At 38.6% G+C, this 25,836-nt stretch overlaps 1 protein-coding gene and 1 long non-coding RNA gene across 4 annotated transcripts in view; one reads left to right on the top strand and one right to left on the bottom strand.

The window, feature by feature from the left end:
• Positions 1-8,877, bottom strand: part of LOC140665531 (headcase protein-like) — a 156,876-nt gene extending 147,999 nt beyond the window's left edge. The window contains exon 1 of the mRNA XM_072891737.1: positions 6,820-8,877. Within this exon, the coding sequence (XP_072747838.1) occupies positions 6,820-7,583 (764 nt within the window). The 5' untranslated portion in view covers positions 7,584-8,877. The remainder of the gene's footprint in view (positions 1-6,819) is intronic.
• Positions 8,878-8,961: 84 nt separating this feature from the next.
• Positions 8,962-25,836, top strand: part of LOC140665535 (uncharacterized) — a 28,826-nt gene continuing 11,951 nt past the window's right edge. Inside the window, exons 1-2 of one of the 3 annotated variants that reach the window (XR_012046629.1) lie at positions 8,962-9,099; positions 10,564-10,698. This is a non-coding gene — a long non-coding RNA (uncharacterized lncRNA). Of the gene's footprint in view, positions 9,100-9,238; positions 9,269-10,252; positions 10,284-10,563; positions 10,699-25,836 lie in introns of those variants that run through there. The other 2 variants (XR_012046633.1, XR_012046632.1) reach the window with 2 other exon arrangements.

The following is a 25,836-nucleotide window of genomic DNA, read 5'->3' as shown; positions in this document are numbered from 1 at the left end:
CGAGATCCTTGAAAGAAGAATAATACAAAGAGATATTGCTAAAGAAATATATTGATATATTTTTAGCTAATAATAATATTGATATTTCCAAAATATCGAGAATCATCTTGATATCTCTCGTTAGTCGCGCGGCTTTTCTTTAATTGGAACATCCACGACCCCGCTGATGCTCGGATATGCTCGGAATGTCTTATTTGAGGAACAAGGAAAAAAGCGCGACTGATAATAATGCGAGAATTCTGGATGGATTTGTCGACGAGGCGGGAGAGAGTGTATCCCCTCGGAGGGAATTTAATTAAGAGCAACTTCCACCTTTTCAAAAAGAAACACGCGCGCGAGAGGGAAGAACATCTCGCCCCGTCATCTTTAAGGCATCCTTGGGGCGTTCTCGGCCTCAGGGTCGGGGTTCAGGGTCAATCCCCAAACTCGTTGCTCCTCTCTCGATTCCCCTGCTGCCGTCCTGCCGGCTTACTTCTACCATTACTTCGCGATTCTTTACAGAAGGTGTCGTCTCCGCTGCAGACGGATGCGATTACGAGCGTATAAGTGATGCTTTTTCTTACAGAAGCATTCGACATTCATCTACATGAATTAACATTGGCATTATAAATATATTTAAAAAAATATATTGAAAAGCCTGTGCTTAATTGCTTTTAATATTCATTAACTTATATTCATATAAAAAATTTCCAGAAAAACTTGCATACTTTATATTATCTTGCATGCTTTATAAAAATAGAAATCAGATAATCATACGTTAAACACATAATTGGATCTGAATGTGAATACCGATCACTGATTTTATGCATTTTTCTATCGATAATATACATTTTTCCAGTTTTACGCGAGTTGACGTAACGATGTTTATTGATATCGATACGTGTGATATATCGCTATAAATTGCACGAACGTGATCATATAAACGATTATCAGCGTTCATAATGTATATAAGCGCGACGTGAACAGGCAATTCGTTTGCGGAACGCAATCGGCTGCCCGAACGTTAATCCATACGCGTCCGTTCCAAGCTTACAATTATAGATAGATTAATCACGATCACGCACATGCGATCAACAGCTCTGCAATTTGACTACCCCTGCGCCTGTCCCACTCACTTTCGAATGATACAAATAATATAATGAAACTAATTCTTCGACAATTTCAAATGCAAATTTTCTTGCATACAACGCAATAATTCATTTCGAATATACTTGAATTTTAACTAAATTTCTACGAATGTAATCGAAATTAGCGCATATTTGTGTTGAATAAATGAAACTGCGTTTCTGCATAAAGTCGAATAGAATAAAAGCAGTCGCAAAATAACTTAATGCAGCATGCCCGCGAAGAAGAGTTATCTGCGAATTATCGGCTACACGCTTTTCCGAGAAATGCAATCCCGTACTCGCCGCTATTCCGATTTAACTGCCATGGACGCAATTTAAGATACCTTATCGTTATCTGGTAAACTTAGACTCATGACGTTCTTGAGAAAGAACGCCATGATAGTATACACCTAGAACCGTTTGCGAAATGAATAGCGTACAAATTCACGATATTATTTCTCGCCAATTTTTTTCGCAATGCGTTTTGTACGTACATAACTCGCTTCAATGCAAGCTTTGTCGGAGAAACTTTGCAGTATCTAACATTAATTGTAAGTGTAAGAAATAGAAAACAACGTACATATATACGCGCAATATAAATGCATACAAATTAGATTTAAATTAATTTCGAAAAAGCTTGTGTAAAAAAATACCTACAATTTTAATTTTTTTTTTTGCATTGTTCATATTTTTTCCAAACAAAACTTTATTGGTCTGACTAAAAAAAATATATCTGAATCTTTAATTTATTTGTAAGTACCCTTTTTTTCCTTGTATAATAGATGTTTCTCTGTAATTTATAATATAACGCTTTAGCTTTAGCTTATATTTAAATATAGAAGCCATTAGATTATTACGAGGAAGGGAGACTCGAAATATTAGATCCCTTACGACCTTTTTAATAGTTTACGAGTGTTCATGTATCTCTGTTATGTCTAGACTGGGTCGCGACAAAGAGAAGCAAAATACAGATGAAATTTATAAGGCCGCAAAAACTGCCCGATACGCCCCCCAATAAATATTTACGCATGAAAGATGTCACACGAGAAAAACATTTGCGGGATACTTTTCGAGGGGAGTAAACGTCTACGAATGGCCGTGAAATGTTTCGTTCGCGATTTATCCTCGGTTAAAATCCGAGCCCTTTCGGCGAGCTCGTCACGCATCAGCAACAGCGGGAATTTATAGAGAGACTGCGCGCCGATCTTCTCCAAAAATGTTAGTAATAGTGCGAAGGTAGCGAAAAGATGGGAAACGAAAGTCTGAAAAAACAGGGGTAACCGTTACCATGTACGTACATACGCGGCATAAATTGGCGGAACATATTCCCCGGAATAGTGTCCTGATATTGCGCAATGAGCGGAAGGGGCGGAGAAGAAATGCGTTTCCTCTTCTTTCGTTTCTGTGTTGCGTTATACTCATAACAATCCTCAGAATTCGCAATCAACATCCGTGCGGTCGCGATATCATATCTCGGCTCGAACGAAGCCTATACTATATGAGAACCGGATGCAAGATTTTTAGAATAAAGATAAACTCATATTTGTAGGTAAGTCATTATAGTAATATTGATAAAAATTTTAAATACGCTGCATCTCGCGTAAAGGCATAATAATTTTTACATCGTCCGTAACTTAGGGTGACAGTAGTTTCCGGAACAAAAAAAAAATTAAAAAATTTATGCGCTCGTTAAATTTGAGCTTCCACGCTAATAACGTAATTATATTGAAAATAAGAACGTTAAATGCGTGCCGAGATTAAATCGACACACCATTATTTTAAAACGCAAGTAATATAGTTTATCAAAATGTGAGAAATCATTGCCTGAAAAATATTATTATTTACTTAATAAAATGACTATTTGTGGAAATTTTCTCTTTTCAAAAAATTTAACTTAATAGTATCACAAAATTACAATAAAATATCATTATTCTTTTAAAGAATTTTACGCGCCAAATAATTCAATCTCAAAAGATACAAAAAAAAAAAAAAAAAAAAAAAAAAAAAAAAAGACAATCAATTAAAAGTCTTCTTAAAAATTACAAGAGAAAAAGAAAATACAAACTGTAGCGAGAGAAATATCCGAAGGAATCTACAAGCCGTCTGATGTAGCCGAACGCAGGGGGCTAGCAGGGATTTTTTTCGATGACGCCAAAGGAACACGAATGTAACCGAGCGCCGGTTTTTAGTGGCATCCTCTCAACGTTTCTCTGCCTCTTTAAATGCATGGTAGCGTGATTCCATGCAGTTGGCCTTGGAAGCTGCTAGAGCGTTCAGGCTCCTTCTCGCTCGGTGGCCCTGAGAAGGTGGCCACGGTCAAGGTTACAAGCATCCTCCGCCCCTTCTCTCCCTCGCCTTCTGCTGCTTCTTCTCGTCGACCAATGTTAGCAATCACGCGGTTACACACATATACATGCGCACGCAACAAACTCGAACTGATCCCACCATTCTACTCACGCGCGAGCAGCCTAAACTCGCCGTTGCATCTTGGTGCATGTGCACTCGCCTCGAGCTATCGTTCAGTTGCGGTCGAGACGAGAATGAAATCGAGCTCAAAACTCCAAAACCTTGCTAACCGTTGTAATTGAGCAATTCTAAATGTACGCTTACAATATCGCAAGCGATATAGGGTGTTTCCCTTGTAATAACTTATTTATTTGTTTTCTATTTTAAAAGACTCCCGACAACAGACTGTCATGTCAAAAGTAATATTAATATTAGTATTATGTATAAAAAATTTAGAGCAAAAGTTGATTGAATCCACGAATTATAAAATCTACTTGAGAGACAGAAAGACGTATGACTATATTTAAGTATTATGAATTTAATATACACTTTATCAAGTTTAATGTGATAGCTTATTATAATAAATTTGCACTAAAAAAAAAAAAAAAAAAAAAAACAAAAATAACTATTTTACAAGGTCAAAATTGTCACGGATCAAAAATATTCTAAATTAAAAGAAAACATGCTTACAGCTGTATTTTGCATTTGCCATGTTTGCTTGTACAAAACCTTAGCGAGATATCTCGCATTCATCGCGAGCGAACTCTTAATCGAACAAACAGACAGCTAAGGTCAGGAGTCTGGAAAAATTCAAGGCGTTCAACGACGACCGAAGAAGGCCCATGAGGGTTCCCGACCCATCGAACTGAAGGAACATAAACAGAAATAGGACAGGTTTCCAAGGCTGCCATCTATATATAGGATGCACACCACACGGAGAGTGCGAGCGTACTATGGGTGGAGCGTTGTCGTAATCGTTGTGGTGCTCTCTCATTGCCCTTCGTCTTCTCGCTCTCTACCGGAGGTCTAGAGCAACCATATACACGACCGACAATACACACACACATATACATATATATATATATATATATATATATATATATACATATATCTATACACACTTCTATAGCGACGCGCGCCGACGAGAAGAAAACGGACCAGCGGCGTTCATTCATGTCCTCTTGAACGCCTGTCTAAAGTCGTTTTACGACTTTGCTTTCTCTGACGAGATACCGCTCTCATTATTTCTTTCATACAGAATACACGTCGATGACGTAAATCGTTGTGTTAAAAAAACAAAAAAAATTATAATTTGACAATTTGCTTCTTGCGATGCTAAAATAGAAGCTTACGAAAAATTTTAAAATTTCTTGTAAACATTAATCTTGTAAATAATATTTCCAAATTATCGCATATTATTATAAGATTTCGACATAACACGATAATTATCTAAAAAGTATTGTACTTATAAAATGTTTTGCAAAAAATTTGTCAAATTTAAGATATTAGTGTCAAAACGCATGATAACAAGTTGTAAACATTAATATAAGAATTGCCTTGGTGTAAACTCTTTCGAAGAAACCAAATTTCGATTAATTTTCAACATTCTTCAAACTCTGATTTTTCGCAAAATTTCTATCCGTAATAAAATTTTGTCCCTTTAGCAGCAGATGATACTCTTGAAAAATTCTGTGGAGACGCGATCAGCGAGCATACTTCAGAACTTCGATGAGCGCACGAACCGGTTTCCGCGCCCCTTTTACGAAACCAGCAACGATTAATATTAAAAGTCAGTAGAGCATATTAACCGACGATTGGGATCGCTGTCAAAACTTGCGCAAAGTTTGAACGTCGCGTTTTTGTGGCCTCTTGAAAAATCCTCGGCGTCGAATTTCACAGAGCAACGAATCGGAATCGATTTGGTTCTACGAAAAACCAAACATTGCCGTAATTTCACGAAATATTTTTATTAACGCACACATTTTTCTGGCTTCTCAGAAAATTCTCGGTGTCGAATTTCACGAAGCAACGAAATCGGACGCGATTTGTTTTTAAATCGGACATTATCAACGTGGTGTTTCGTCATCTCGCGAGATATCAGCGCATATACAGTCGCATCAACGTCAAAACGGCGATACAGAATTTCAATCGGGACTCTTTAATCTCCCTTTTTCGTCTCTTTAAAACTTCCGCTTTGTCCCTAGTTTCGAGAATCGAGCATATATACCAAGAATTTTCGCTGTCATTTGGACACCATCTGCCGCGACAAAAATCGCGCAGTACGTTTTTATCTAAATATTTGGAGACCATAAAACGCGGTAAGCGACAAACACATAAAGGAAACGGTTGGATTAACTGTTTCGGTGAGATGTGGTTACGTAAGAAAGAACTCGGAGTAGCAAAATCGAAATCAAATCCAGTTTTGCTGCTATGTGTTTGAGACACGGGATGTGATTTATTTTTATGACAACCGCTTAATATCAGCTTATTTAATCTTAGATAGAAAATATTCTGAAGTTTTTGAATTTTTATAAGAAGTTGTAGAGAGACCTTCGTATTTAAAAAAAGAAGTATTTCTATTCGGAAGAAAAATATTTTACCTTCGGTTCTTCTTTACATAGCCACGCCCAGTTTTACGTCATGGGCACCGATATATTGCAAAGAATATCTTGCGTACATTCTTTAAATTCCAATCTCTCTACATAGTGTTGCATTTGTTGTGTTTTTATATATTGCGTCGAAAGTCCTGCTAGCGTCTTTACGACTTTCATTCTCGCGCGTCTGCTTTAAGATGTCGTCTTCCCCGGAAGATATACCCACACAACGACACGCGACGAAGGGAAAACGACATGGTCCTTGTCGTTTATCATTCTTATCCGAAGCTTCAGTCTCTCTTTTTATAGCGAGATTCCTTTCGAGAATTTGCATGAAACCAGCTTCGATGCATCTTCTCGTTATCTCACGATGCAAAATTTTTACGAAAAAAATTCAATCTCTTTGTTTAAAACCCTACCAATAGTTTCTATCGTCGACTGCAGGATTGAATTTAACAATCGAAAACTGTCGCACAAAATTTGTTCGACAAAATTTCAAAGCTTTTTTATCGATTGAAATAAAATTCAAGTATCGAAAATTATAGCATTTCGAGAATTATATTATAAAATTTACGTTTCATCGCACGATAGCAATCTCTATATATATATGTGCGTAAATAATTTTCTTTGTTATCCAAAGAAAGAAAAAATAATAGGCAATCGCGAATTATTCTGATGCGTTACAAACACGAGCAATCTCAACATTGCAAGTATCATAAATATAACAATGGAAGGTATTGAAAAAAAGCATGTTATTTTTCTTAGCAAGTAATTCCGTCGTTAATTCCTCGCTAATAGATATATTAACATAAATGATAAGAGGAGAGACTCACCTCGCGCGATCGCTGAAAAAGTCGACCTTGCTCTTCTTCTTCATGATGGCCTGCGGTTGGTGCAGTGGGCTGACGCTGGGCTCGCTGGTGGCTGGCGGGGAGCTGGAACCGGTGCTGGATGACAAGGAACCGGCTCTGCCGCGGCTCGACTCGATCATCTGAGCCTCGCTGGTGCCGCGCCCGTTGGCGGTGACGACGTGATTGCCGTGATTGGGCGGCCCGGCCGATACGGCCAGGCTCGGTCGGGTGTTTTGCCGGTTGCGTCGTTTCTTCTTCTTGGCTTCGTTCTCGTCGGCGCGGTTACCGGGCACGTTGCCGAACCCGGGTGGCAGCCAATCGAGATCCTTCTTCAGGTGGCCGCGGCCGCAGCGGCAGCCGCACGCCTTGAACGCGAGATCGTAGCCCTTCTTGGTCCAGAGATTCTGGTGACGTTGACGCTCGGACCAGCTGCGGGCGCGACCGCAGCTCTTCAGGTACGTGAGTACCGTTTGCTCCCAGGCATCGAAGCACTCGCGATGCATGAACTGGCCGACCGGACAGTTGTCGTTGTTGCAGGTGACCTTGACCGTGTCGTGCAGGGCGTTTAGGCGGATGAGAGTATCGCCACGCAGACACTCACCGGTCGGCGTGCAGCATCGTGTCGTCTGCGGGTTACCCAGCAAATTCTCCATATGATCGTTGATACCACCGCCACCGGCGCCGCCTCCGTTCTCCAGGAGGCCGCCGCCGCCGTGGCCGCCGTTGGCGTGACGCCGCGGTGCCATAGATGCTCGGATTTACTCAAGGTCGCGTGTCCTTTTCCCTTTACTTGCTTCTCGAACGTCGTTTCTCGATGGCTCGGTGATGTAAGTTCGAATCGTGAGGGTATCGCGATTATCGGTGGACAAACGCGCACTTTGTTGCGAATGTATCGATGATCAACTCTTCTTGTCTAGTTCTTCATTTTCCGTTTTACATCTCACGCGACGAGAAGAAAGATGACGTGAGAAGGGCGGAAATCGATCTGACGTCCGACCGATTCGCGACTCGACCAAGTCAAGGCGCCGCCTATTCGTAGGATCAAGGTCATTCGTTTTTTGTTGCGCGTCAAACAACGAAATCGCTGGTCCGCGCGAAACACTGCCCGGAATATGGCGTAACGTTATTCTAGTCTCTGTAAACGCGCTGGCGCATCGTCCAAGTCAAGGTCACTGCGTAACACTAGAGACACGCCACGCCGCGCCACGGTTGAGCGAAGAGTCGCGGAAAGTGGCGAAAAAAAAAAGTCCGAACGTTGAATTTCTTCGTCGCACACGTTCGTCGACCTTCACACGACCATGCAAAGATACACTCGTACCTTCTGTTCGTTCACCGCCGCCGACTCGGCGTAACACAGCGCGATGTTGCTCCTGCGCGCACGAGACGACGAATGTGTCTCGGCTGCCGGCTTCTCGAATGTCAGGGTCACCGGCGCCGGTACGCGTCGCCGGCGTGCGACGCAATTTCCGATGTTGGGCGCGCGCGCGCGCGCGCACGTCGCGTTTTCACGACGAACCGCCGCGTCGATTCAAATAAACACACTTAACGAGCGACGTATACGGTCTATGAAGGGCGCACATACGTTACAACACACACACGGACACTGTCTCTCTCTCTCTCTCTCTCTCTTTTTCTTTTACTTCTCCCTTTTCCGTTTTTCTCTTTCTTTCGCTGCTTTCCCGGCGAGACGGACGAGCTCACGACGGAAAAACGCTCGCTCGCACGTAGGGTATACCAGTCACTGAGAGAAGCCGGCGACGACAGCGTGCTGGCTGCCGTGGCGCCGAACGCGGGCGAGCGCGAAAGTGAGGCCCCATTGGGTGAAAGCGAAAGCACCATGGTGGGGGTCACGGCTAGCGCGCCAATCGATGCGCGCCGTTGTCGCGTCCCTGCTGCTCCGCGGTCGCGACGTCGCTCCGTCTCTCTCGCACGCACGCCGCCGCTACCTGCTACGCCCGCATGCCTTCTCTCTCGGTACGCCGTCTCCTTCCATCCGTCGCGCGACACCACGATACCTTGTTGATTCCATCCTATTCTTTTCCTCGCCGCGTCTCTCTCCCTCTCTCTCGCTCGCGTGCGCGCGAGTGTTCCGCTGCACATACGAGCGCGCGTTTTACTTTTCGAACCCGGCCGGTCGGCCGGCCGAACAGCGAATGTAATTCGAGATTGTTGCGTGTATGCGCGTGTATGTGAGCGTGTGAGTGTATGTATGTCCCGCAATACGAAGCAGCCCGGGCGAATTTAGCGAGAAATCATACGAAGGTGAGATACGCCAGAATTTGTGTCTCGTATTTGTTTCCTACCCGGAATCTTTCTCTCCGTCTCTCCTCTCTTTGTCGCGTGCACACACTATTGCATTATATAGATACGAAGTAATATATCGCGCCAGGAGCTGTGTTTTTCTTTCCAGACGAAATAAACGAATTGTCAAGTTAGTATAGTCATAGTCGTTTTCTTTTAAAGAGATATATCGTTATCTTTAAATTGCAATCAATTTTTTCGTGTTAAGTAGAAATTATTATCTTTGATTAATCTCTCTTTCTTTGATATGATTGTAATCAATAGCCGTTAAGCGTCGATAATAGTTTAATAGTTTCGTAGCATAAATATTTATAGTTTAGAGGAATATTACTAGTTGAGTAAGTATGGAAATATTTGTATTGAAAAAATCTATATAAATAATATATACTAATCTATTAATCTCTCACACATTCGCAAAAGATATGTCAATACAAAATTAACTAAATGTTTGATTCTTAGTAATGTTAATTTCATTAGTATTTATTTGACCTAAAGCTAAATTTCTTATGCTTTGATTTATGTCCAAGTTAAACTTATTTAACATGTTTTCTAACTTTATTCACATTCTGTTAGCATTGGTTTATCTTTTTGACTCATTGCCACACAACGTATAATTATTTGATATAAAATTCAATATTGTCGTTTCAATAATTTCAATTTTCGAATAAAGAAAAACATTTTTCATTTTATGTCTTTTAAATAAAAGAGTATCTGAAAACTAAGTAAAAAGTTTCAAATAACATGTTGCATCTTTTTAATTAATCTCTTAAAACACACACACACGAAAATAATATAGCTACATTACATATGATTTTTTAATATAGATACTAATTATAATCATACAATCTTGATTTGTGCTTGTATTGACATTATTTCGTGTTTTTATGATTTTTCATTATATGTATTTTAATTATCAATATGTGAGATAACTGCAGCTTATTTATGTACGAGTCGGGTGTACGTGAACGACTGCACGTTCTTCGGTTCTTCGGCGGATGATTCACAACAGACACGTTAACAGAAATTACAAGTAATAGTTTCCACTAAAACGTCTATACGCGCCGTTTTTTTTCCTGTTACGCGCCTACGTACCATTAAATCCCGCGAAATGTACGTCGTAAATTCGCTAAATGCCATGACCATAGGTATCTATGAGAAGCAGATCGTACTACGTAACTATACTACACAACAAATGACATGGTCATGTTTAAAATCGAGCAAAATCAGCCGACGCTATTTAAATAAAACTATAAAAGCATTTTTTTTATGGCATACTTGTTTTTGATATAGATAAAAAATATAGTTTTTCTCTCTGTTCCTCTATTAAATAAATTTCACTATGTTATCAAATGATTTATAATATACCATTTTTTCTAGTTTCACAATTATTTTAAAATATATAATGATTCAAACCTTTCATTACAGATTTTATTCTCATACTTGGATGAAACTTGGATTTTCGACAATTATCATGCTATACATTCATGATTATGATGGAGATATGCGCGGAGAAATTTCAACTCATCTCCAAGTCTGACAAAACCATCCTGCATCGTTATCGTAAGCAAAATCTTTTCACGAAAATTTCGATTTATGTTAATTGCATTATAGAAACTCATATAAAACATGATGAGCGAGATAGACCAAGTCTCTCGACGCAAATTTTAATTTAGATTACCGCAAACTTGTCTCTCAGATATTATTTTCAATGTCGTCAGCTCTTTTTCTTTCTCTCTTTCTTTGTAGATTCTTATAGATATTTTTTCAAGAAAAAATTTAACGAGAATCTTTCCTTGATACTTTTATTTGATAGAGTTACATAGTTATGACAACAAATAGGCACAAGTATAAAACTAGATAAATAAATGTATATCATATATAGATAAAATACATTTTTATTTGAAGTTATATCTAGTATTTGTCGAGAAATTTATATCTATAAATGCGCTATTAAAGCAATTTATCGAAGGAACGTTTTATTCATTTTAGTCATTCCGATTTACTCTTGCGAACTTATATGTTATCGCAAGTGTCAGTGAAAAAAAGTTGCACAAACAACATTCTGATTTAATATGTAAATGTTACGAATTATCAAGCGTTCGACTTATCTATAAAAGAGAACTTCATCAACAGCAAAGATTTTTTTTAATAGTTATTTTATGCTGAGTAAAATATTTGTAATCGCATAAAGTGCATACATCAGTGATTTTCCTTTCCGGTAGCTGATATTTTGTCAAACTTGCTGATATTTCTACTAATCAACAAAAATATGTGCCAAATAACAGATCTTTCTCGAGTTAAAAAATTACTTTTTTAAAATAAATTAATAATTATAATATAAATATAATATAAATTATAATATACATATATGTTGATTATATTAATTAATAACAAGAATATAATTGAAGAGACAGAGAAAAAGTTGATATTTACAAGAGATATGTTTTTTGTCCTGATAAGAAATTAATTACATTTAGATAATTACATACAGATTAATACTCTTTTTTATTTTATTCTATTTTTAATATTCTTATATTTTACTTAATAACAAGATAATATTTAATAAGATTCATAAATAAATAATATGCAATGTTAGGTATAAGGTATCAACCTATTAATATATAATATTTTGCGACATTATTATGGTTATTTGAAATTTTATAAAACTTACAAAAAAACATACACTTGAAATATTTTACATATCTGCTTTATTTACTTTTGTAGCCTTAATATTATAAATGTATTATACTTTTCATCTATATTTTATTATAACATCATAAATTAGGTAAAGTTTGTTCAAACATAATGTTAAATGTCTTTAAGTATAGCATTCCCACATAGTTCAGTCATACGAAATAAATCGTAAAGAGTCGATTTTGTTTACTCGAATATAACCGCATGTGTTTTGAATCGAAACTACGTATCGAGCCGGCTTCACAACGGCAAAGCGAAACGAGATACGTATTAGATTACGTTGCATAATTTTATCGGTGATCGTAAAGCTGTAAGGAAACTTGATACCTCCCAATTCGCACGCGACACGAATTCATAAATTGTGGATGTTGATAAAAATAGTGCGTAAAAATTTTCGATACTAAATAAAATCATATTACGGTAGAATTTTATTCTGCCCTGGCGCACAGCATCGCGAGGGTTTTTCAAGATATTAGCGCAATTACATTTTATATCAATCCGCCAAAATTGTCATTGTAATATGCAATCACTTTTCAGCAACTAATAATATTATAGTTAAATTATTTAATTAAAGTTATTAGGTTAATTATCATTATTGAAATAATGTAATTAAATCTGTAGAATCAAATTATTATTATTTAAAATTGTAATTAAATTATTTATTTAAAATTATTTTCTTTGTCTGACGTAGATTTTCCAATTGTATAAATACTGCATTAAATTTCATCACGATGGATCTGAACAAAATCCAATCAAATTTTGCGTTTGACAAATCTATTCGACACATTGCGAAGATTTTCCTTTCAAGAATGTAGCCAAACAATCATGCTCGAACGGCGGATGAATACGTCGATTCACGACAGTAATATTCCGTTCACGCGTGAATGTTCCTGCAATAAATACCCAGGTATGACAATAAATAACAAAAGCCCGGAGTAAACTATATGTCACACTCGAACACATTGTACGTGACGTCAGAGAGACGAATTTGATTCGCCGGTATGGTGCAGACTCGCCATTTGTATCGGCTCGTGTAAATATTTTACAAGAGCTGAGTGAGTCCCGGCGCGGCGGAAATCCAGGTCAGTTGGTTCCCGAATTTCGCCGGTCGATGGTTAGACGCGAAGGAACCGACCGTTGCCGCTGCCTACGGGGTACCCGAGAAAGGATAATCCAGCGTTCTCTCGAGAGGGCTCCCCGTGAAAAAGCTGTTTTGATCGGTTCGGGTTTCTAGGACGGTGACCGTGAATGAGGCTTTAAGCCGGTACATACGACGCTATACGTCATGGGGAAGAGCGGAACCGGAGGGGGAGGTTGCACAGACGAGTTTACGTATATATAAAGACGAGTTCGGATGTATAAAGAACCAGATGGCACACTGAAAAGAACACGCGTATACCCCGTCCCTCCATTCGCGCATTAAGAAGTACCCGGGGCGCGCTATTAAAAATCCGCCCTTCCTCGAGGGTGAATCGGCAGAAGTAGGACGGTAGGAAAATCGTGACAATTTCGCGTCTCGGGAAGAAAATTTCCCGGCTTTCTCCTTTCTCCTACTTGCGACGATAAAAGTATTTGCGCGGTGACGTTTGTGCATGATATGCCAAAGATATTTTGCATTTAAATTTGAATACTTCGGTCGGCGCTGTTGCGATTGCAAATCCGAGCGATAAAATTGTAATACTTGAACCGCTGACGAAAGTTGCTAGTCATAGACGACGCATAGGTAGGAAGACATACAAGATATACGATAATGCATGCTAAATGTCACGCCGGTTCTAAGCGCACATGAATTAGGCAAGCACGTATCGTTAACTACTTGTGGTAGCGAAAGTCACAAGAGTCACGTGCACGTGGTGCATCTCGTGACTTGAATTTTTACAAATTCTCACAAACGGTAGAAAATCGAACGCATATTATAAGAGATAAAGGAAAAAAAACGAAGAAGAAGACGCAGCTCTCTTATTATCGAATCCACGGCATTACATTAACATCCATTCCCGTCGGAAATGTAATAAAGCGCGTAATCCAAGTCGTCATTGTTACGCTAGCCGTGCTGCGCGCATTCATTTTTCACCCTCTACCCTCCCCGTCCCCGCCCTTCCCTCCTGCGTACACGCGTGTCCTCGATGAGGACGCGGAGGGTTTTTCCTGGGAGCCTCGCTTGCAGCTACGCGATGGAACGAACGGCGTTGGTCGGGGGTTAGCTGGCTCGGGGTGGAGAGGAGAGGAAAAGCAACGAGGGGAGAGTGGCGCCCAGTTAGAGGTTGGAGTTTGAAGGTTAGGGGCACCGGGTTGATCGGGTTGGGGTGCCAGAGAGAGAGAGAAAGAGAAAATGAGAGAGCGGGGGTGTAGGTCTAGGTTCAGGGGCGGCATTGCTCCGGGTGGGCGTGCACTTTCGGTTTCACTTTCGGCTGCGCATGCTCGCTGCACTCGCAGGCTGCCAGGGTCTCTTCCCCCTTCGGCTGCTTAGGCATCGGCAGCAGGGGTCGTATGCGCCCCCTCTTCTCCCCTCTCGCGAGGCTTTTACCCCGCGTAAAGCCCACTACCACTACCCCCGTTTCCACTGCCAGCAGTACTGGCTTCACCACCACCATACCCCCTGTCGACCATCACCATCACCACCGTTACCGGGCCACCATCGTGTTCTACCCCATGCCCGACGTATCCCGGCTACATCGGGATTGGAAATTACAGGGCGCGTCGTCACTCGTCGGAGAACGCTCTCCTTCCCGGATTTCAACCCTAAAACCATCCACGCGAACGTTCTACTTTCCGCGTTCGACATGAACGGGCCCCTTGAAAGCCGCTTGCCGAGCTGTACCGCCCTCCCACGGTCGAATTCATTCTACGATCGATACCGCTATCTACCTAAATAAGGCGTCATAATCATCCTCGCGCTATAACTGCGATGCGTCATAATGTATCGAGTGGCCCACTGACAATGAAAGTTGGTCTTTAAATATGTCATATTCTTCAAAAAGTAAGACGATTTACATCTGCTAACATTCGTTCTCTCGGCCATCTTTAAAGAATTTTGAAACTTGTAAAATAGTCTTTGTATTTTGGTAAAAGAAAAGAAAAACAGTAATATAAAATAAAATTAATTAAATCACACAAGTAATTTTGTTACACTAAAACAATACTTGCGACACGAAATAACGAATAGACGACGATAATGGACTACCTACGCCAAGTACAATATTGTTATTTCTTTCGAACAAGAAAAACGGCTTAGCTCATGTATTTTTATACTTCAACCATTCTTCTCCAAAGCTCACTCAAAGTTACACTCGATGTGTATCATATAAAGAAAAAAAAATCTCTTTTCGTGAAACAATCAGAGTTTAGCTTTGTAAAATTGGATGTAAAAAATGCACAAAAGTTTGTAAAAAATTTTCAGCAATGATAAAATTTTATAAAAAAATATTTTGATAACACTGCAATGTGTAATTACATTCATATAATCATCATTATATTATATAATTTAGGCAATCATTATATTTAACATTTAATCATTTATTTAAATCTTTAACTATATTTATATTTATATTTAATTATTATATTCACATCATTGTATTTAACATTATCATCTCTTAAAAAAATGATTTGCTTATGGAGATAAGGCTCTATCAGTATGAAAATTTAATATATATCTAAACGATTCTTGTATGCGCGCAAACAACTTTATAATTAAATTTAAAATATCACAATGTATGAAAATACTTTGACATGTAAAGAAAAGCGAAATGAGACGATATTATTCTCTTATCTAAGTGAAGATTAATTAAAATATGTGCCTCTTAATCGAAAAGATATAGGTACATGCAAAAGATAGGAATCATAATGTTTATTGTAGATATGTCATCGCGCTTTGTATGTACATTCGATAATCTGTCAATTGAGTGGCTTACAAGTAACACGTCGCGACGCAAAATAGAATTTTCTTACGCGCATCTATATGAAACCGAGTGCGTCGACTTGTTCGTGGTAAAGTTGGTTTACGGCCGTCGCTGGCTGGCAGAGCTATTCATAGCATACCGACATGCAATTGCATAAAGCCAGTGGATACGTTGACCCTAAGTGTTATGTAACTCGCGTCTAGTGCCAGCTATCAGCGAAACGATAACGCCGCGGCTCCGATAGTCGGTCTACCGTTGTATGTCTATGAGAACGTTTGCGCACAGATCGTCGTATTATTCGCAATCACATCCCCCTCCGTGTCTTATCTCCCAACTACGTCCACCGACTTTCGAAATAGACATTTGGCTTACGTGGAAGTTAATACCGCGAATAGACCTCACGTTCCGCAGACTCGATATATTGCGCTATGTGGGAAAGCGATGCAGTTTGCGGAAAACTAGCGACATCAACCGATACCGATGATACCGATTTTCGCAATAACAAGAATTGTTCCTGTCATCTCTCTCTCTCTCTCTCTCTCTCTCTCTCTCTCTCTCTCTCTCTCTCTTTCTCTCTGATTTGTTACAAATTTAAGATAAAGAATTATTATGACGCCTGATACGAATTTATTGAATCAAGTTTATAATATAGGTTATTATCTTTGATATCTTTATTACATACCTTTCACAATCAAATGATATAATCATTTAATCAATTGATCTTTTTAAATATAAGTGACGTCAATATGATTGTGATGTGTATAGAGCATAGATTATTTTTATGGATAGTTTATCCGCAATAGAAAATAAACTGTGAAATTATATCATTCGCTAACATCTATTCTCTCATTTATTTGCACTATTCTCTTGAAATGACTCGATAATTAACAATATCATATAATTGCTCGGCTAAAAAATTATATTTATTAAATTAATAATTAAATGTATTATATTTATTTTATTTTTCTATTGTTCGCACACGAGAAGAACGACAGTTTATATATGTATAATACATAAGAAAAAAAGTTTTTGTCATACTATATAAACTGTCATTTTTCTCACGTGCGACCAATAGAAAAAGAAAATAAATATAATAAATTTAATATATAATTTTTTTAGCGCAGAAATTATAATAATTTGAAATTATAATAATTTATACATTATTTATTATTGTTCACATCATTATTGATCTAACAAAAACTACTAATTACATGCTGAATCCAAAGTTGGTATCAAATATTTGCAAATGGCATATTCGTGATAATTTCTCGTGCATGCCGTCATCATCCCAAGGTACTCGGCGTGCCGTACAGTAACGAATAAACGCTATCACGGGTTCAAGTTGCGGGATAATCTGGTTTGCGCTTGATAGCGTGTTACGTGAAGTTAGACGGATGATGCTTGGCGTGCGGGCGCGCGTCGACGAGCGTGTTCACCACGAGCTGAGTTTCTAACAAAACCCTCGCAGAGAGTCGATTCGTCGCCTCCGGCATTCTCGTCGGCAAGCGAAACTGGGTTACCGCGGTAGCGACGGTTCCTAGCTCTACGAAATAAATCGAGATCCGCGTGCGTGCGCGCGCGCGCGACAAAGATCCCGAAGAATTTATCGTACGTATCGTTGCCACCGTGATGTATACACGCCGCAACTTTCGGAATTTTACAGAATAAAATATACTTGTCCAATCTCGAGTCTTTTGTGCCACGCATCTGCAAGATGACGCGGCGTCGCGTCCTTACAATTCACGCGCCGAAAAACTGCGAAGAATAACCAAACAATAGACATTTCAATAAACTAAATCTTTTTAAACTTATTATCTGACGTAGGGATTATCGGCTCTGACAATTTCGTCGAGTATAATGCTTTTCAGGTCAAAGACTGTCTGGCGTCTGTTTTGTGAAACAGTAGCAAGTGCGAGAACGTTGACCGGTTAGGTCACCATCTTTAAATAATTCACGCTGCTATGACTATAATACAAAGCGGAAAGATTCACAGTATTATAAATATATTGTATAAAACTATTTGTGAAAAAAAAAATCGGTTTTACCATTCCGAATAAAAGAATAATTACAGATTTTCTATCAGTCAACGATTCTCATTATACATTTGTCAAACAATATATAAGTAATACTTTTATCTTAACAATTTAATTTATAGAACAGCACTGTGAATGGAAAGTTTTCATTATCCCATCTAGTAGCTCTAATAAATTTTCTAATGATTTAATTAATACTCTAACTCTTTAATTATCCAATTATTCGGCCAAAGTAGCCTCCAGCATTTGTTTCAGCTGTCAAATGATTTCTTTGGTATTTATATTGAATCTGCATGCGATACAGTGTATGTACAACGCCTCAATCACGTTGTGCGTTAAATGCGCAACGCGCAACATGATTCACGCTCGCGATCAGGACGAAGAAAACGATGGTGTGCGCTTTAATTACAAAGCGAACGGATTTATGTACGCAAACGTATCCCGCCGTGACGCGGATTTAATTACAGCCGCGGCTCCCGTGGCGCGCGCACACCATTAATTAAGAAATTCGGTTACCACCCGATTTAATCGCACTGAGCTCGTTTCGCTAGAATGTTCTAGAATTCTAACGCTCGTTAGATCGTTACACTATAACGATGTGAAACTACACGCGCGGTCGCGTAATGATATGTAATGCCGATAACGTTATGTCAAAACATTTATTCGCGAATGCGAACCTCGTAATTAATTGGCTGAAATTTACTCGACGTCAGAATTAATCTCGATAAAAATTCTACCGCGTATTTTGTTCGTACCTAATAGAATTATCTAGGGAAACCAAAGATGCGTGCAATCGTTGAAAGAAAATAATAAACATAAGCTTTCATACGCTGTAAGAATGTCCCTATCTTTGTCGGTTAAGTTATAAAGAATCCTTCTTCCAATCAGCACCATCAAAATCTGAGTGACAATATATTACTTTCATCTGCTCTCTCTCTCTCTCTCTCTCTCTCTCTCTCTCTCTCTCTCTCTCTCTCTCTCTCTCTCTCTCTCTCTCTGTTTCGGACATAGATATCAGCATGCGCAGTTAAACTCGAAATGGACGGTTTCCATGCTCTACTCGTATCGCGTGTTTCATGTACCCTCTGATTCACTGTCTGTATTCGTATTTCATTGCTCACATTCATCTTAGCCGCAGTATAAACCAGCCGCGTATCCAGGATTTTTCAAAGAGAGATACTGAGACGCGTGACCGCGCAAGAGAAAAAGATCTATTACTTTTTTTGCCTCTCCATAACCGGATGCATAAAAGAGTGGAAGATAAAAAATGGACCTAAGATGATCTGAATGAAACAAACATGGTCTTTTTACTTCGAATCTGTTTACGTTCTGGTATATCTTATTGCATGTAATATCAATATGATGCAAGATATTTGCATAAGATACGTCTATGAATGTAATCCAACAGCTCAATCATTTGCTATGCGAATTGTATTATTCATACATTTTTCAATTAAATATTTGTGTTTAATATACCGTACGTACACTTGATGCACGTACATAAATGCTACTACGACTTTTAATCCGCGGTAACACATGCACTGCCTCGATAAAGACCTCTTGAAGCTTGCAATTACTCTCGAGTCTGGACCGTAATGGTCGGCACAGCTGTATCAAGTCTTGCAAAATTCGCGAAAACGTGATCTGGGATCTTATCTGCGGGCAGCAATGATTTACGATACGTCCGGATATATCTCTGGCGATAAACAGTCATGGAGCTTCGGCCACAAACTTCATGCCACGAAAGAGCCGCAAGTGTCGGCCGATCGCCGATAACGGCGGTCATCAAAGAGTACTCTTGTAAGATCTCTCGAAGGGGTCAGAGGGCGGGGCACAACGACGTTTTACAGCATATTATGGATAGAACGATTCGGAGGGAGGATGATGGGAAGGAATTAAATTCTCGCTCGATTATGCTGTCGAGCACAGGCGGCGAAAACGAAAGGAAAGACATCGTCCCTTATTGCGCGAGATTGGATTTGCCGAGATCTCATTTATCGTATTAGCCGATGCCGAGGAATTCCACGAACGGACCCGCGCCTCGTACGTCCATAGTCCAGAAAATCGGCTTAATGACTCGTAATTAGGGAATTCGATTCCTCGAACGGTTTACCACCTCCCGACTAAACTATATCCTCGGCCGATCGTTGCGTCCTTCGGGCATCGTGTATTTATTTTCTCGTACATTCGAATACGGCGTAGTTACGGGACTTAAAAATATTTGTTCCTCATGCACGCGTAGTTTACTCGCTTTTACGAATTTAAGCACGTTCGTATGCCTAAGGAATATAAATATCGGCAAGAGCGTGAGTCACGAGAATAGTTATGTGTGCGAGATTATTACATCAAAAAAATGTATACTCTCATCTTAAGACTATATTACTTATCTTTATAATATCTTTCTCTAAAATAAGAACCTCCTCTTAATTAAGGAGAAAAACTCTCTAAAGAGTAAAGTAGATTGAGATATTCTTAACATGTAAGAATATATACTGGGAAATGGATATTTTCTTAACATTATATTATTTAACATTTGGAATTATTAATTCCAATGATAACAAAAAACAATTTTACAAATGGACATTTTCTATTTATTAAAACATTGACAAGTTAAATATAAAGTTTTTATTTAATTTGTTAATAAAGTGTTTCAAAAAATATCACGTAAAAAAATATATTCTTATTTATCGAGAATATCTATTGAAAGAATTTCTAAAGTATATATTTTGAGAATACAATTTTTTTCAGTGTATCTTCTCAAACACAACATAATCACTGTGATTCGTTGATATCGATGATTTTAATTAATTATTAATAGAGTTACGTTCTTTATATCCTCTCCTCTGTTAAAGAAATTAATAAATCACGTCTCTGTTTAATTTTCCAATCATATCCATGCTTAAGATTGATTGCCTCTTTATGCGTATTCTTTTATTATACATTGATAACGTTAGTCATAATATATTTTCAATTTTTTTACTTATTCTTCTTTATACTGTAAATTAGATCCTTTCTATTTCTTGTTTCATAATCTTACAATTTTATCACAATAAAAAAATCAAATAGAGACTCTTTGATAGGCGTGGACCGCATCGAAAGGAAATCGTTCTAATCGCGCCTCTCCCACATATCGCCGACTTTTATGATTAGATATCGAGAAACGCTCAACGACCACTAGTGGCGATTAGATAGGACAGTAATTGCAGAACAATGACCGCCCGTCGGCCGTTAGCACCGTCGCGTTGCATTGCCACCGAGAGATCGTTGCAAATTGTCTCTGCGAATCGATACGCTGTTCCCCACGCATTGATAATTTCCCGATAGTGAACACATACTTGCATATTTCAGTTGGATACACTCACATGTGCTTTTCTTTTATTGTTCAACTTTTGCACTGCATTTCAATTCGGCTGAACATAATTGCGACTTCGCGATTAGCAGCGAAATTTGTTCGCAATATCATTTGAAAATAAATGAATATGTATGAAAAATTATAAGTATATAGATAAAATTTTTAACATTTTTGTTACGAAGATTTTTATTACGGGTTTTTGAAAAATATTAATTTGAGAGACTAAAAAAAAAAAAAAAACAGTTAAATATTTCTTTATGAAAAGAGAAATAGTTTTTTTATTCAGGATTGACTTTTTTTTCTTTTATTTAATGAAAAGTGTCTAATCTATACTTATTAAATTAAAAAATTTGAAAGCCGTTGTACTGTAATGATGGATGATGAATGATGAATGATACATTGCGACGCACAAAAGCCTCGTAAAATGCTTTTTATTGCGCAGAGGTGCACAAACGCGTCTGCTACACTGTTAGCGTTTTATAAACGAACGAGTTTTGCTCGTAAACGGGTGTGTACTCCCTTCCAACGCCTGTACAATATACACACACACAAACATAATATCCAATATCGACCAGCGTCGGTGGTGGCTGATAATAGATTGAAAAGTGAAGCAGACAGTTACGGTCGGATGGCGCGTAACAGTCGTTGCATTAATGACCGACTAGAGAGAAAGAGTGAGAGAAAAAGAGAGAAAAAATAATCGAGCTTGCGAGTAATAATCAGTATTACACGACTATAGATAATGGAGTAGATTCCATTAGACGGAAGAATGTATTTTTCGCATTGTTTACTTCCAAACAAAACTCGGAATTTATTACGGATATTAAATTGAAATTGCCTAAACCCAAACTTTTTTTTTTCGTCAATCTGTATAATGAATTGCAAATATGAGAATAAAAATAAGAATTAAATTATTTTTTAGAACTAAAACCTAGCATACATCTATATATTTGTTTGCGTGACATTTTTAATTGATAAAAAGTGCAAAAAATTTTTAATATGTATCAATAGCTTACTTTTAATTAATGCATCTAACAAATTAATAATCTTAATAATGTAGAAAATATATCAATTATAAATCCGAACCTCTTTTGCAGCCTCAGCAGTGTCTCAGTTGAAATTATTATTATAATCTTAATAATACAAGTATAATGAACATGTTTACTTAAAAAATGATTGATCCATTAATACTTTTAATGCGTGAAATGAGATTTAATTTCTAATTATAATATATACTTTTTATATCACAAATTCAATTAAACTGTCGAGATATCTCATTTCACGAATTAATATACATACAAGCTATCCAGGTATCCACGATAAAAAGTATAATACTGTTTATATTTCTGGATATACATATATCTAATGGAGAGCTTAAAGACGCAATCCCAATTTAATCAAATAATTTAGCATGTGGATGAAAGTTAACGTGCGTGTAACAGGAGAATTCTTTGCCTGCACGATACGATCGTCCCTCCCCCCCTCTCTCTCTCTCTCTCTCTCGGGAATCTATTATATATCGAAATAACATCTAGATGGTCGACCCACGGAGCGACATTGCTCGCGTTCCTCGCGATGGCACATAATTCCACGTCACGGATGTACTTGCGATCGATCGCGGTCAACCCTATATCCAACCCCTATCATGACGGAAATCCAAGTTGCCGGAGTGCCACTCGGGAACGAACTCGCGCTGTCATGAAATAGTAAATGGACGTCACACCATGGCGTATTCTTCGAACATTGAATTAGTGAAAAGGAGATTCCTGGGAACGCGCGTCGATATAGGTGTACGTGTCTCGAGGCATGGTGTGCCTAACCGATTTTGTGTCGCGATTCGTGAAACGTGAACGGCGAAAATATTCCTGGGAATATGGGGAAGAGGAGGAAATATCGATGAAACCGACAATTTCTTCGGGGAGAAACGGCATCGATCCTTTCCGTAGGCGGTCTTTTTTTGTGCGTAAACGGCGAATTTATTATGACTCTTGGTGTCACGTTTCCTTTCAGTAGATCGATGTAGATATGTTCTCGATATAACTGTATAAGACGAACGGACGTATACGGATGCGAATGATAATGCGAGTGTTGCCGCAGTTCGGTTTTTTGTTAGCGAAGACGATGGCGCCGTAAATTATAGCGTTATAGCATCATTTTCGCTTTATGGCAAACGGCTGGCGGAAGAATACGTTGCTTTTGCCGCATCAACCACAAAATAACGCACTTGATCGAAATGTAACACAAAACTTACACAGCTGGCTAAATGAGTTTCTAGATCGACGTCAATTAAACACTAGAACCCTCGCAACTCTCGACTGCCAACTTTTTAAACAATTATATAAATCCTATATTTTTTCTTAATTTTTAATTAATGGCATCAGTGTACAATTTGGTCCAAATAATGTTTCTTGCAATAACATATTGTGACTTTTAATTGTCGCATAATTTACGAGCAGCGCTTTAGATCGCAATATCTTTTGCACACGTTTCGCTGAATAAACATTCCTTTGAGACCTCCAATGTGAAGTGCTCTCTCTCTCTCTCTCTCTCTCTCTCTCTCTCTCTCTGTTTCTCGTAGCCAAGCGGTTATAAAATTTCCGATACAAAAACTAGCGAAGTAATATGTATCTCGTGCGAAAATCGTCAAGCTGCTCTCGCGTCTTGTCCCCCTCGCCCCTCTTTCTTTTCATCCCAGATTCCCGAGCTCGTTAAATCACGCACCGGCTGATTTTTCAATCGCACGCGCGTGTCTCTACGTCGGTCTCACGTGGATAAAGAAAACGCGTCGTTTTACGAGCTCGTAAAACGCTCGCCGCATCGGCGACAGTCGCGAGGATTGACAGAAGTCGTTTTGAGGAATGCGAACTGCAATCAGCGAAGAGAAAGCTGATTATTCACTCGCAAATTCGTGCGTATCTTCTTGGCCGGTTCGATTAACTCGCGCGTTCGTCGGCCAGTTCTCGCATCACAGTTGGCCGGCCCTAGGTTTGTTTTGGATTTAAAACTAGGCCATCAGGTCGACGGCCTCTCCGACGAATTCTTTCCTCTTTCCCTCCCTGCAACTCTTTAAGACTGCCTTTTCTGCCACATTCCCTCCCCCCCCCCTCCCCCTTCGTTCCCCTTAGCGTCACGACTCCTTTCCCTCCTGCCTCGCTCTTCGGTTACGCGAACCCATATCGGTTAACTTACACTACGAGCTGATCTCGCTCGCGTTGCGTGACACACACAATCGCACGTGAGAGAACGCACTCTTTTGTGGCACGCAGGGACGTCGGCAGTTTCGAGGACAAAGGTAGTGGACGGTATTTCGGTACGTTTGATGTTTCTCTCAAGTTGTGGCTTGTGTTTCGCCACGGGCGATGGATGAACTACTTCCTTTACGGGGAATTGGATTAGGAAAGAGAGAGAATACACTTAGTTATTATATGTATAATATATTATTAATGGATATTATCTGTCTACATTGAGTGTCTTTCGTTTTTCTTTCTTCGTCTCGTTCTTTCTATATCTAAAAGATACGAATAGAAAAAACGATCATAAACGTTTAATTATTTTATGCTAATATGATATATACATATATCTTGTTAAAGAATTTAAAAAAAAACATAAATCGTTTCGTCTTTAATATTTCTGGTAAAATTAAGAATGATATATTTTAAATAGATGAAAGAAATATACCTATCATTTTAGAATTAGAATTGAAATAGTATAATAATACATATATATAAAAAATGTATAAGCATGTATAAATATAATAAAAATTGTTAATACTTTTAGTTTAACATTTTGTAATCTGTTATTTATAAAATATATAATTCTCTCTCAACTTTGAATATAACAATGTAAATAAGAGATGAGCAGCAAATTTGCGTTTTGACTCTCTTTTAATAGCGTATTATTGATTAAGAATCAAAGATTCGGGAACGAAAAACTCGGATCCCTTGGGTCCATCCGTCTTTGTTGTTGTAGCGCGTGTTGCCGATTTAACGAAACAATTTGAGTCGCTTCGACAACCCCGTGTGTGCCAGGTCTTTGTTGTATCAACAGAACTCTGTTTCTCCGAGCCCCTAACGTGGAGCAGCCCTGGCATGCGTTGCGCTATCGCGTCACATGTACATACACACGCACATTCACACGTGCACCAATACGCATGACGCATTGGCACACATCGCTTGGAACTGACATTTATAAACACTGTGTCGTAGCGAGGTACACAGAGGCTTTCATTCAATCGGAGCTTGATTACACGAGTTGTGCGAGTTATCGGAGAGAAAAGGGGATTGCGAAATCAGACGCACACAGATTCTCAAGAGAAAAAAATGCCAGCGCGACAGCTGACGAAAATTTAAGGGCTCTAAGAAAAAAAAAACACACTAATTATGTTAATAGACTACATAAATAGGATTGTAACTTTAATGAAGAAAGAGAGAGCGAGAAAGAATAAATTTTGAAATATTTTTCTTTTTCTCTATCTCTATAACTTTTTATTACATACATAAGATATATATATATATTTGCACATGTCTCTTTTTAAAATATAAATAAAATAATAAAACAGATAATTTCTCTCCAAGTATTAAATCTCTTAATTAAAACAAGATAGTATTACAGCCGGCCAGGCTCGGAATTGCTTTTCAAATTACAAATATGGACAACTTATCGTAAAAAGGTGCGAGGGAAAGTATTTGGTTCTGTAAAATACGATAGAGATCTCGACCGA

The sequence above is a fragment of the Anoplolepis gracilipes genome, chromosome 1 (genome assembly GCF_047496725.1).
Source record: "Anoplolepis gracilipes chromosome 1, ASM4749672v1, whole genome shotgun sequence".
NCBI classification, from domain to species: Eukaryota; Metazoa; Arthropoda; class Insecta; order Hymenoptera; family Formicidae; genus Anoplolepis; species Anoplolepis gracilipes.
Note: the sequence above shows the minus strand (reverse complement) of the source record. Positions and strands in the feature narration are given on the sequence as shown.